Below are 13,801 nucleotides of genomic sequence, written 5' to 3' on the forward strand. Positions count from 1 at the left end.
TCAATGCACCAGAAGTTCATAATCACTACAGACAAACCATGTTTCGTTTCAAAGTCACCATAGTCACAAACTCCATGCACTTTTTATTTGTCATGCACATCCTCAAACCCCAGCCTGCATGTTGCAGCCATGGTGCATCGTCACATGCAATGCTCACATTCCCAGATCCCCTTGGCCATGTGCAGCTGCAGAACAGCTTCTGAGTCACATGGGGGCAGGCCTAGAATCTTGTCTTGGGACATGGACAGAAGGAACCAAGGATTCCTGTCTCTGGTTTATGTACAAGTGACCTGGAGGGATCCCCAAGCCACCCGGAATAAAAAGCTGTAATGATTTGGTTCTGCTCTGTCCACTGTTGAGTGCTCGGTGGCTGGACTCATGGGGAGCACATGTAACAAGTGCTCAATAAATGCATCTAGTTGAACCACAAGTGTCCATACACACACACACACACACACACACACACACACACACACACACACACACACCTATGTCTATACTCTATGACTCATCTCACACACCCTCATGACATTGGCTGTGGTTTATTGTTCATCAGACATTGGACAGAACCTCCCAACAGACACACAGACAGAAGTCAAGTTGGAATTCTCCCCGACCCTTCTGCATCTCTTTCCCCCCAGGGAATGCTGTCAGAGGATACAGCTGATGAAGCAGGCTGTGAGGAAGGCTGTCTGTGATGGGACAGGGTGGAAGGGTAGGTGGGCCAGGGTCAGAAGCCTGGAGTCTGACTCCAGGTTGGACACTCCATCACTGGGGCCTTGGCAGCATCCTGACCTCTCTGGTCAAGGCCAAGAGCAGAGGAGCACATCCCCGACTCTGGGAGCCTTCTGGGAAGGGTGCTACTGAGCTCACAGGAGGACACATGCTCCATTCTCATCCACCTGAGCATGGACGGAAGGGCACATCAGGTCTACACTGCAGTCATCCCAGCACTAAGGCAGGAGGGTGGCGAGCTCCAGGGTAGCCCATGTTATGCAGAAGCAGCCCTTGAAATACCAAAAACAAATGAAAACAACAAAACTAAACAGACATTACGAAAAAAATTAGTCTCCTGGTTCTCCTGGTGTGGTACACCAACCTCCGTCTGCAATAGAAAACACACAATCATGTCAGGAGCCCACATTCTTATTGGGAAGGGGGTATAAATGAGGCCTGAAGGTGGGTGCTGTAACGGGCCACCTGAGCCCCTTAGACAGGATCTGGGAAGGTGGCCAGTAGGCCAACTTTAGAACTCAGGCCCTTGTGGGTATATAGAGTACTTCCCTGGAAGTCATGCCTCCCACCTGAGGACCCCTCATTCATTTATAGATCTGTCAAATGAGAGATTGGGCATAGCCAACTGTCTGCTGCATGGCAACCCTGGAGGCCAACTGTCTGCTGCATGGCAACCCTGGAGGCCACTATAGCTTCCCATGCTTCTCTCCCACATCCCTAATATCCCCTCTCACTTCCTTCTTGAACTGGGGTTTGGTTCCAATATCCCAGGCTAAGCTCGGCCACCCATGCATGGCCAAGGGAACCATCGGTTCCCTAACATCAGAAAGCCCCTACACCAGGAGGAGGAAAGTCCAAGTGCAGGTCCCTCTGTGCCTCTTTGGCTGTGACACAGCCCCCCTGAGTGCAACTGACCACATGACAACGAGACAGGAAAGATGGGCTGCTAGGTGGACCTGAGCACTGGCTTCAGAGTCCACGGAAATTCCAGCCCCGTTTATCCTTAGCTAAGCGTCCCTGAGCCCGTGGTTTGAGCTCTGAGCCTCCTTTTCACACTCTCCCTGTGTATCAGTGTAGTGGTCCTATTACCCATTAAATAGACTCACGTGGGATTGATCTTGGCGTGTCAGTGTGCGGGTGCACCTGTGTCTGTGAGTGTGAGTGAGTGTGTATGTGAGAGAGTTTGGAAATGAAGGTGGGTATATGTGTGTGAGTTTGAGAGTGAGTTTGTGTGAATGTGTTTATGTGTTTGTGTGTGTGTATCCATGTTCACTTGTGTAACAGCACAGAGATGAAGCTCAGAGAAAACTTGGAAGAGTTGGTCTCTCCTTCTACCTTAGGGTTCTAGGGATCAAGCCCAGGTCACCAGTGTTGGCAGCATGTGCTTTACCCACTGAGCCATCTTGCCAGCCTATGACATCTCTGAATGCCGCTAAAATGGCTGTAAAACAGGGAAGCAACTGACTTTCCTAGGAGTGTGGAGTCCTGTAGCTAAAGATCACATCTTGGTGAGAGTATTCACCAAACAGATGGAGTGACCTAAGCTGTGTGCAAGGGGACAGGGTGATGACAGGGTCTCACCTGAACATCCCAGGAGCGCACTGGGGAACCATCCTTGTTCTTAAAGCATGGGTACCGAAACCAGGCCTTAGCCTCTCCAGCCAGTCGCCCCCAACCATCTGAGTTTGAACCAGCTACGTTCCCTGTTGGGTCAGCAGGGTCCAGGATCACAGGCCTGCAGAGCAACATTCAGAGAGGGAATTAACCAGCTGTCCGGTGTCCCAGGTACCACTGCCCAGGGGCAGTGGAGAAGCCCAGCAGATCACCCCTATCCAAAGTTTGTCCTAGTCTCTGCCCCATGCATAGAGCAAGCCTGGAGGGCCACTTGCCCATGACCTGGAAGGCCTGGGTTCCAATCCTCTACTCTTTAGTAGCTGTGTGTCCTGAGGCAGGTCCCTCAGGCTCTCTGATCTGTGAGATGGGGAGAGTTGAACCAGTCAGTCTCAAAGGATGAGATGAGATGTGAGGGCTGAACACAACATCGGATCACAACAGGTCCCTACCTTGGGCAACAAGTCTACTGTATTATTTACAATTAATTGGTCCCCGAGTCAATCTTCAGTACCTAGCAGCCCTTATGACTTATGTTACTGCTGGAATGTCTCCGTTCCCGCTCCATGTACTCCCCTTTCTCGACTGTTTGGGTTTGGACAAGGTCAGAGCCTTGGTCTTATCTACAGACAGGAGAGCCCAGGGTTGCAGGTCTTCGTGTCAATAAGGGGCCAGCAGGACAGGGCCCAGCACGGTGACGACAGGACAGGAGATGCTTCACTGACACAGAACTCCCACCTCCCCTTTTTCACACTCCTGCAGCCTGGACCCCGTGGTGAGGAGCTGGGCCATGTGGGGACATGCTACCTGGATCTTCTGAGCTGTCTGTGCAGGTAATTGGAGATGTCCTGGTCTTGAAAGTCATAATACTCTGTCCAGTAGATTCGAAGCTGCCTGTACTTGGTGACCAGTTCCAAGACTGTCCGGAAGCCCTGAGCTGTGTTGAACTCAGTGTCTCCACTCCCACATTCCCAGGCATAGACTGTGAGCAGCTCCAGGGCATACTGGGGGGGCAGTGGCTTCCCCAACTTCTCCTTACACTGAGAAGAAAAAGGCAATGAGAAAAACAGGCTGTCACATCAGCTGATGTGGGGGGACCACTTCTCACGGGGTCAATTCAACTGCCACCTGATGTTGTCATCACAGGTTTATTGACACACAGCTATACCTAGTCCTTTAGATTCAGTCTACGGACCCTCCTAGGCTACAGCCAGTGGTTGAGCGGTTGGGATGGAGACTGTGCGGTCCACAAAGACTGCGCATTTACCGGCAGGCACAGGAGGAATCATGACACTTTGAGTGACAGCCAGGGAATGAGGGTGGGGGCGGGATAGTAATGATGCTCACTCTTGAAGGTTTTATCACAGGCTCTGAAATAACTGGGGAGGGGCCAAGGAGATTGATCAATGGATAAAGTGTCCCCCCCCCTCAGGCAAGCCAGGGAGTTTAGATCCGCAACATGCACATCAATGTCTGGTGAGGAAGCTGACTCATAATCCCAGCTTCAGGGGGTAAAGATGGGGGTCCCCAGGACTACATGAGGGTTCAGACCTCATGACTCAGCATGCTGTGGGTTCGAGCATCAGACCCTGCCTGGATATACAAGGTGGAGAGTGACTGAGGACCTGGCATTGCTCTATGGCCTGCACGTGCTTTTGCACACACACATATAAACACATACACGTGTGCTCCCGTGAACAGGTATGAACGCACACAGATTAAAAAAGCCCAGAATATAACAAGGAATAAAATGTTTAAAGAGAGAATTGCACGAAGAGTCGGGAAAATCAAAGTGATAGAAAGGAACGGGAAAGATTTGCCAAGGAAGAAAAAATTCAAAGACACAAATGAGGCAGCAGCCAGAGAACAGTGAATTAGACACAGCTGAAGAGAGAGTTAGCTGACTGGAAAAAAATCAATTAGAACAAACATAGAGAGTCCTCCTTCCTCTCCGGTCCCCTCCCTCAGCATCACCCTACCTCATCACCCCCACTTACCCCTTGATTCTCTCTCGTCCCCTGCCCCTCCCTCCTTTCCACCCGCCTTTTTCCCTTTCAATTTTTTTTCCTCACCACTAATTTTTTTTTTCCTTTTTGTCAACCTGACACAAGTCGAGTCATCTGGAGAAGATGGACCCACAAATGAGAAAATGCCTCCATCAGACAGGCTGTGGGCAAGCCTGTAAGTCATTTTCTTGATCAGTGATTAATGTGGGAGGGCCCAGCCCATTGTGGGCAGAGCCACCCCTGGGAGGGTGGTTCTGAGTTGCTTTTAAAAAGCAGGCTGAGCAGTAACGGGGTATCAAGCCAATAAACAGTGCTCCTCCGTGGCTTCTGCTTAAATCCCTGCCTCAACTTCCTGGTCCTAGAGAGTGGACTACTGCTGGGACACACCTGCCATGTTGCTCTTTGGCAGGATAGTGGAAGGGTTTTGGAACTTTGGGTTGGAAAAGCCATTGAGTGCTCAGAGCCTAATGTGCTGTTTGTGGGAACTTGGAAGATACAAATGTTGACAGACAGGCAGATGACAGAGGCTGGTGTGTGAAGTTTCAGAGGGAAGCAAAGACTCTATCTGGCTGTTTGTGTGAGATTTTGAATTAAGGATCATGGTTTCTCATCAGCTGGGGCTGAAAATCAGCTCTGAGTAAGAAGAGACCTTCACCATGGAGGCCAAGTCTTCTGGGAAGAGTTTCCTCATGGTCACACACAGAAGCTGTCATCCAGGGACCCAAGACTGTATCTCATGGTGACAGCCAGACCTGGTAAAGTGGAGATGTCTCCCAGGTGGTTCTATTTTAGTCCCTTCAAGACTGCAGGATTGAAGGGGTCATGGAGATCAGCTGAGGCCTGGCACTGAGAGAGACCGAGAGAGGCCATTGGAGAAAGTGCAGCCTCAACTGTAGTGGAGAACCCCCTCAAACACTGAAGGTCCCCTGAGCATGAGACCACTGCCAAGGAGAGCAGAACATGTGAACAGAGCTGGCCTGAGCCTGTGAGACCAGCTGTGTGCTGTGGATGGCAGAGCCCGAGATGAACAAAGCCCAGGCCCTTTGAAGCTCAGAAAATGAAAATGGTGAGTCCCAGATATCAGATATTGAGCTTTTGCACTGTTGGACATTGGTTTTGTTTGATCTGATTGTGATTATGCCCTGGTTCTTTGCTCTAGGATAAGAGTATTTAACTTCTGTTCTTAATTTTATAAGAGCTCACAGTTGAGAGACTAATTTTTATAAGTGTTGGAGTTTTGGTTTTGTTTTTTTTTTAAACTGTGACTTTGAAGGCTATATTGTATTTTATAATGTGATGCAGACATGAGATCTTAGGGATAAGCAAGAAAGGAAAGGTTATGGTTTAATAGTGGTCTGTTTGTGCATCAACTTGAAAAGCAGTCAATTGTGCTGGTTAGTTTTGGTCCACTAGACATCTGGGAGAAGGGAACCTTAATTAAGAAAATGCCTCCATCAACTGGTCTAGGGTAGTTTGTGGGGGACATGTTACTAATTAATGATTGATGTGGGTGGGATTAGCCAACTCTGGTTGATGCCACGTCTGGGCAGATGACTCTGGGTTGTATATGAATATAAACTGAGTGAGCCACGGAGAGGAAGCCAGTGAGCAGAATTCCTCCATCGTCTCTGCTACAGTGACTGACCTTTCTTCCCTTCGTGATGGACTATGACTGGGACGTGGGACCTAATAAGACCTTTCCTTCCCAAGTGCCGTTTGGTCATGTAACAAAGATATCATGTCGATAGAAAGCAAACTAGAATACTCCCTCTACTCTCTGGCTGTATCCACCCCTGTATAGACGGGGCTCATGGCAGATGGGCCAGATGCCATACCAGTTGGTACCAGTGCTTGACCAGGCGGATGAGACTCTTCAGCTTGGTTGGACGATGCTTCAGGAAGTTTCTCTGGAGCTCTGTGAAGCAGGTGGAGAACTCACCCTCCTTCCTCAGGGAGATGCACTTCCTGATGAGCGTTTTGTAGATTTCAGGGCCAGGTTTGCCGTAGATGCCAACATGACCTGTCAAGGAGGCTTCACTCAGTTAACACTCCAGCCCTTCTCTGAGGTTCTTGGGTATATCTGGGGTGACAAGCTCACAGGCTGTGGGGTTCAGGGAACAGGCAGAGTTTTACCACAGCAAGCCTCATTCCCCATACAACCATGTGCCCATCACCCCTCAGGACTGCAAACACCATGTGGCCATGGATAATCCCTGCCCCCAACTGGTCCTAGTACAGTGCCTTCCCCACAGGCCTGGAGACAGCGGTGGGAGGAAACAGCACGCTGAGGTCACACACGAGAGAGCTGCAGGGTCATCTAATGATGGCCAACCATGCTCTGGGGTCCAGTATCTTGTGCATGGGGCTTGTCATGTGTGTGTACACTCCTGCTTGTGTCAGAGTTTACTGTGGAGCTATTGGCTGCATTTATATATCATGTATCTTGTGCTTACAGAGTCTCTGCCCTATTTTGTGCATGTATTGTTTGTGTTCATGAAACGTTATACACCTATGTTTGGAGATAAGAGAGGACACACTGGTTTCATCCTTTATAGTTTGTCTCCTTCTCCCTTTGAGGCAGGGTCTCTCTGTGAACGTGGAGCTTGGCTGACATGCAGCAGGTCTTAGAGATTTTCCTGTCTCTGTCCCCTATACTGCTGGAGTTACAGATCTGTGTGTGGCACCTTCTAAGTTAAGTGAGTGTTGGGGATTTGAACTAAGATCCTCATGCTTGTGTAGCATTTGTCCTTATCTACTAAGCCATCTCTCCAGCCACTGTGTGTTTTTAGTGCATGATTTTCCATAGTGCCTAACTTAATATCATATGGTTTAATTGACCAGGTCCTGAGAACAACAAGATATGGTGGTGTGTGTGTGTGTGTGTGTGTGTGTGTGTGTGTGTGTGTGTGTGTGTGTGTGTTCTGAACTTGTAGAGTGGATGGGCAGCAGGCTAAAGAATACATGTGGGTGTGTGTCTGTGTGTGGGTGCATGTGCACATTTGAGGAGACTAGACAGGAAGCAGTCTGTACCTAAGGTGTGTGCAGGTGTGTGGTCATGGTTGCAGCAGGCCATACCATCAGGCTTTGATGCTGGTACAGGGCAAAATCACCTACTGATGGAGTTGAGGACACAGCTGGTCACTCAGCGCCCCAGGAGAGTCTCAAGTGTTTATTTTCACATAGCGGGCCCCATGGGCTAAGTCATCTTGGATAGAGTTGTGGCTGGGTTCTCACTTGGGCAGTCGCTTACACTGCCATTTCCAAGGGGTTCACTGTGGTGGCCCCACTTCCTCACTGGAAAGTTGCTGAGGCTGAGGAAGTCCATGACCAAGACAGACTTCTGGGGAGCAGCCCTCCCAGCTCATTTCTGGGTCACCCCCTCTGGCCCCTCCACTCAGCAGGGCTCTAAGCCCCTGCAGCTTCCCACAGCATGCTGCCCTGCTCCTGCTCCCAGGCTGGCCTCTCATTCCCTGCTGCCTGAGACTCTGCACTGTGTCCATTGCTCTCCTAAGCCAAGGGCAGTGGCCTTGTCTCTAAGTTAATAGCAGCAGTTCTCACAGTGGCCAGCAGGGGGTGCTGTGCCCACCCCTCCCCAGAATGCTATCAGAGGGTATCCATGAGTGTCTTAGGGTAGAGGTGAGCAATTTTGTAATTTTGGAGACACACTGTGTGTCAAACCTGGTGTGAGGTCTTTACATAGAGGATCATTTAATGATTAATGATTTAACAGATGTGAAGTGGGTGGGAATGTGGTGTGGCTCTGTTTCCTGTTTTCTTTCCTGAGGCATACAGCTTCAGGAAAATTCTGCATCCTGCACAAACCCTCCCACAGGCACCCAGGCCTATGAACAGGTCTGAGGTTTCCTATTCTTTGGGTGAGATCATCAGTTAGTAATATTCTTTGAGTTCTCTGCTTATGTTTAGAAAGACAAAATCCATACCCAGCCTCGAATATCACTGGTCAGCTGAGGGGTCATCTAAAGTGCCTTCATCCCCTCACTGAGCCAGCGTGCTACTTAATGCCCTTCTCTGATGGATTCTCACTCCCACTCCCAAAATTCTAAAGTCTGTCCTCCCCAGCTCAGCTTTAAAGAGATACTCTGTTTGGGAGAGTTTCTCAATTGATAAGGGTTTTCAGTTCAGGAATAGAAGGTGTGGGCTGTGGAGATGGTCAGTGAGCAACGTGCTTGTCACAGAAGCGTGAGGACCCAGGTTGGAAGCCCAGGACTCAGGGAAAAGCTGGGAGTGGTGATTTAGGATTGTAATCCCAGAGCTGGGGAGGGGAGTCAAGAGGGTTCCGGGGCTCTGCCCAGTCAGTCAAGATTAATTATTGAACTCTGAGGCAGGAAGAGACCAGGCCTCAAAAAAGATGGATGGCCTCTGAGGTGTGTCAGTCATGGTTCATGATCACACACACACACACACACACACACACACACACACACACGTGCACACACATAAAAACACAGAAACAGAGGAGAGGATGAAGGCACACGGAAGGGCCGGCTGAGGCTCTGACTGGCTTACCCAGGACATCATAGGCGGGCAGCACATCAAACGCCACTTCCTGTTGAAGATCAGGGGAGCTCAGTTTGAAGCTGAGTACCCGAGGGTTGGGCCACCATGAGCTCTGGACCTCAAACTTCACCCAAATATGTCTCTCTCTCTGAAACTTGTACAGCTGTTTCTTAATTTCCTGGATGAACTCTCCCCGTCGGCTTAACTGATCCTCAAAGCTGGTGAGATTGTTAAGAAACACCACCAGGTCGGCGTCTGACCTGCCCTTTAGAGCAGTTCCTTTGCCCGAGGAGCCGCCCTGAAAGACAATGACGAGAATGACAGACGACAGGCAGAGCCTTGCCCAGCAGTCCAGACCCTCAGCAGCCTGGGGTCCACCACCCAGGGTCACAGATGGAGAGAGAATAGACAAAGCCAGCACATATTTAGTGGAATAATAGTCAGCCCTGAAGAGCGAAATCAGGATCAATGCAGGAAAAAAGATGGTTCTGGATCTCCTCGTGGTTCAAGAGATAGGCCAGACTCAGAATAATGAACATCAGCATTTATCTGTGGGGTCTATATTTAAATATGTCTGTGAGAATGAGTGTGTGAGTGTGTGTGTGTGTGTGTGTGTGTGTGTGTGTGTGTGTGTGTGTGTGTGATAGAAGCGGGGCTATGTGGGAAAAGTGGGGGAGGTGTCTAAAGAGTGGGTCATGAGGGAAGACAAAATAGCACATTTTCTCTCATGTGGAATCCAGATCTCACTGCACACACGTGACATGCCATCAGAGAGGGACCCTCTAGGCGAGGTCAGTGGCGGGGGCAAAGGACGGGATGGTAGTGGGTGAGAGGAGACTCTGAGTAAATTAACACGGACTCGTGAAACCGTTGTCATGATCCCCATTGTTAACATTGCTAGTTGGTAGACTGTGCTCACATGACATCACATACTTGTAAGAAAACGGCCTTACGTAATATTTAATAACAAAATTCAGAGAGCAACAGAAAAAAATTAGTAAAAAGAGATCCACATCTGTAAAACAAAATATTTTCAGAAGGACTCATGCTGAGAATAATCCCTCACACGGGCCCCAGCCACAGTTGAGTGGTCATTACCAAATGTCCCGTCTGGGAATGGAGAGGTGGTTCAGTAGTTAAAAGACCCCGCTGTTGTTACAGATGTCCTGAGTCTAGTGCCTAGCACCCATGCGGGCCAGCCAGCTCACAGCCACCTAGATAACTCCAGCTAAAAGGGATGTGACACCCACTCTTCAACTCTGAGGGCGCCTGCAGTAACACATGCACAACCGCCATCCATAAAATTAAATAAATAAATAAATAAATAAATAAATAAATAAATAAATAAATAAAATTAACTAAAAAAGAAAGAAAAGAAAACAACTTTATTTCTGCAGCTTTCCCAGTAAATTAGGTACTGATGAAAAGTCCAAGACCCGGAACCGAGCCCAGTGATCATCCATCAATCCAGTCACCAGCATATGGGGTCCTGTTCTGTCCTCTGTGCCACACTTAGTCTGCATGTCCTGTGCCAATATAGGAGGTGTGCAGAGAACCCTGGGCACAGAGATGGTAATTCACTCACCCAAGGTCACACAGCAGTGCAAAGGTTGGGCCCCCCCATCCACCACTCTCCAGAAAACTTCTTCCCCAAGCTTGGCCTCAGTCTCCCTGACTCTGAAATGGATGTGGCTTGAGAGAGTGGAACATAAACTGTAGCTGAGGCTCTTTTTCTAACACAGATGTGGGATCTGGGGGCAGAACCCCCCCACACCACACAGCTGTGATCAGAGGTGAGGAGACGGGATTAGGGCTGCAGTCTGGCTCCTGAGGGTCCTCTCCCACCCCACCCGGGTCAGCTCGGGCTGAGCGGGGCTCACCTTCACCACCTTGGAGACCCTCACAGGGTGGGCAGCGTCTCGGAAGCATCTCTCCTTCAGGAAATCACACATGATATTGATGATGGCTCTGACATCATGACGGAAGCTGGCATCGGGTTGGAGGTGGTCCTCTATAAACTTGTCCAGCTCCCAGGCCGGGATGCTGCTGAGTCCCTGCCCCATCGTCCCTGAAGCTTTCCCTCGGCAGCCCAAGTGTCTCCCCCTTTCCAGGGCTGAGCAGGATGCAGCTGCTTTTCGGTTTCGATTTCCCGGGGAGGGCGGGGCTATGCAAATCACCCAGCCAATGGCTTCAGGGGCTTCTCACGATGTCCCTCCAAGCCTAGGTTTCCTTAGCATCCTACCCAGAGAAGAATTCATAATGAAACAGCTATTGTTTTTTCAGGGTTTCTTCTTGTCGAGAAACAGCAGGTTTTAAGAGCAATCTGTACGTGTTGTAAAAGAGGGGAAACCAAGTCAGGAAACTGCAGAAGGCGCCGATTGGGTCCTGAGCTTGGCTTCCAGCTCCTGCAAATGTTTTGGAAGAACTCTGTGTTCTTTTCTTTTTAAAAACAAAACAAACTGCTGTAACTTTGAGCTTTGATCTTCCTTTAACTCTAGACCCGCCATTCTAGGATTGCAGAAAATTCTTTCAGAAAGCCCAGAGTTCCCAGAAGGCCTCTCTCATACTCATATCCCCTTCTCCTTCCTCTGTGGCCCTGGAGAGGTAACCCATGGCAACCCAAGGGTAAAGCACCAGCTGTACCACTGAGCGCCCCAGTTTTAAGGCAGGGGATGAGGCATGATTCACGGGATGGGATGGGGGACGGGACAGGTCAGCACTGGGATAATACCGTGAGCTATCTGCCAAGGCCATGGCGAGGTTGAAGTTCGTTCAGCCTTTGAGGGGCACAGGTCCCAGATGCACACTCGTGTAGCCACCACCCAAAGCATTATTCCAAGCAGTTTAGGTGACCTGCAACCCCCTGCCTCCACCTCTTCATCTCTTGTTTAGACTTTTCACTTTGTTGTGGTCTTACTTTGAGGCCAAGGCTGGACTTGAACTGGTGATTCTCCCACGTTGGCCTCCTCAGTGTTGGTGTTACCAGGCTGGGCCACGGGGCCTAGCTGTACCCACACTTCTCCTAACTGGCTCATCGGTGTCCTCTGCATTATGTATTGACTTACGCCTAAGGCAAAAATGTCACCACAGGAGCTGAGCCTGTTGCCGCCCTAAAGTCTCATTATTCAGTAGGACTGTAAGTTTATCGTGTGTATGTTTCTGTCAGTATACAGATACAGACCCATGAGAGGGTGAAGAAAGTGTGGGAAATCAACACTGTGGGCTGGAGAGAAGGATCAGTACTAAGGCATTGTGGGTATTGTACAGAGAGTGCATAAATTTATGCTCAGGAGCACACACACACACACACACACACACACACAAATAAAAATAAAAATGACTCTGGGTGTGCTGGTGCACATCTTTAACCTCGGCACTCAAGAGTGAAGCTGGTGGATTGGAGGCCAGCCTGGTCTACACAGTACCTTTTAGGGCAGCCAGGACTGCAGAGTGAGACCCAGCTCTAGGAGGGAAGAGCTCTGACTACCCTCCCAGGGAACCCTGGGTCCATTCCCAGAAGCCACACGGCAGCTCACAACCACAGACACACAGAGACACGCACAGCGACACCCACATGCAGACACCCATACGCAGAGACACACACAGAGATACACACACACACACACACACAGACATCCATACTCAGAGACACACACACAGAGATATACAGACACACACACACACACACAGACACACACACACACACACACACACACACACACACACACACACACGTCCTTAGTCAGGATCAACAGAAGTGATTGATATAGCGATGACTGTGGCCTCTTGCAGGAGCAGAATTGCCCTTTAATCAGAATACTGAAGGAAGTGTCTCTAGTGGAGTCTATGTCCTGGGGCACAAGGGGCCTCAGGTTTTGTAGGGTAGAAACAGGACCTTTGGGTGACAGATTTCATCTGCAGACTTATTTTCTGCTTTCGCAAGCTGGTAAAGCTTGGTGGAGTCCTTACCACATTGGCGTCCCTGGTCCTAACTGCCCTCTGAGATCAGCGCTACATCTCTTCCTTCGGGGAGTCTCTCAGACTGCCTGAGGCTTCTAGGTTATTAATCCTTCACATACCCCTAAAAAAACAGACAGCCAAGAAAGAAAATCAGCCTTGCCGATGGTCCTGGGAGTCCAGCACCTAAACGCTGATGCAGGAGGATGGATAACTGGAGGCTGGGCTGGCCTGGGCTAGACCACAACTGTCTTCACTACAGAGAGTGAGAAAAGAAAGCTGCAATAGATTGAGAAAATGAATGGGAAAAATGATCCTGCCCAAGGCTATGGCTGAGAACACACTTTCTGCGTGATAAAATTACCTTCCCCTTAAAGACACAGGAGCAGGAAATTGTGTTAATGGTGGCTGTGTTATTCCAGGTCAGAGGTCAGCCCTCAGCAAAATGTGTCATCTTTAAATTATTATTATTATTATTTTTGGTCGGCAAAGTATAGTGGTGCACACCTTTGATCCTAGCACTTGGGAGGCAGAGGAGGCTGGACCTCTGTGTTTTCGAGGCCAGCCTGGTCTACAGAGTGAGTTCCATGATAGCCAGAGCTCAGCAATGAGACCTTCTCTTGAGAAATCCACACCAAAAATTTTTGCGTTATGTTTGCCACCATATGGATTCTGGGAACGGAACCCAGGTCCTTCACAAGAGCATCCAGGGTTCTTAACCACTGAACCATCTTCCCTGCCCCCCAGGTACAATCCTCTTGGTCTCACTGGGATTCTTCTTGGTGGATCCTGAGGGAGCTGCGATGCTGAAGGCCCCAGGCAGAGGTGCCAGGATGGGAAAAGAGACCAGCTGAGGGTCCTGAGCAGATCTGGGGCCAAGCTAGTTATACTTTAGAATATTCTATTACATTTATTTCACATGTGAACATGGGGGTCAAAGGAACTTGTAGGCATGGGCTCTCTCTTCTTCTACC

At 49.5% G+C, this 13,801-nt stretch overlaps 1 protein-coding gene across 1 annotated transcript; it reads right to left on the reverse strand.

Moving 5' to 3' along the window:
- Positions 1 to 916: 916 nt before the first annotated feature.
- LOC131897966 (2'-5'-oligoadenylate synthase 1A-like) lies at positions 917 to 10,958 on the reverse strand. Its single transcript, XM_059248994.1, has 6 exons — positions 10,751 to 10,958; positions 8,880 to 9,168; positions 6,188 to 6,372; positions 3,154 to 3,386; positions 2,317 to 2,470; positions 917 to 1,105 (listed from the first exon to the last, which is right to left on the reverse strand). Exons 1-6 carry the CDS (start codon positions 10,931 to 10,933, stop codon positions 992 to 994), a joined length of 1,158 nt encoding a protein of 385 aa, XP_059104977.1. The 5' UTR covers positions 10,934 to 10,958; the 3' UTR covers positions 917 to 991.
- Positions 10,959 to 13,801: the final 2,843 nt, after the last annotated feature.

Source organism: Peromyscus eremicus, chromosome 23, assembly GCF_949786415.1.
Source record: "Peromyscus eremicus chromosome 23, PerEre_H2_v1, whole genome shotgun sequence".
Classification (NCBI taxonomy): domain Eukaryota; kingdom Metazoa; phylum Chordata; class Mammalia; order Rodentia; family Cricetidae; genus Peromyscus; species Peromyscus eremicus.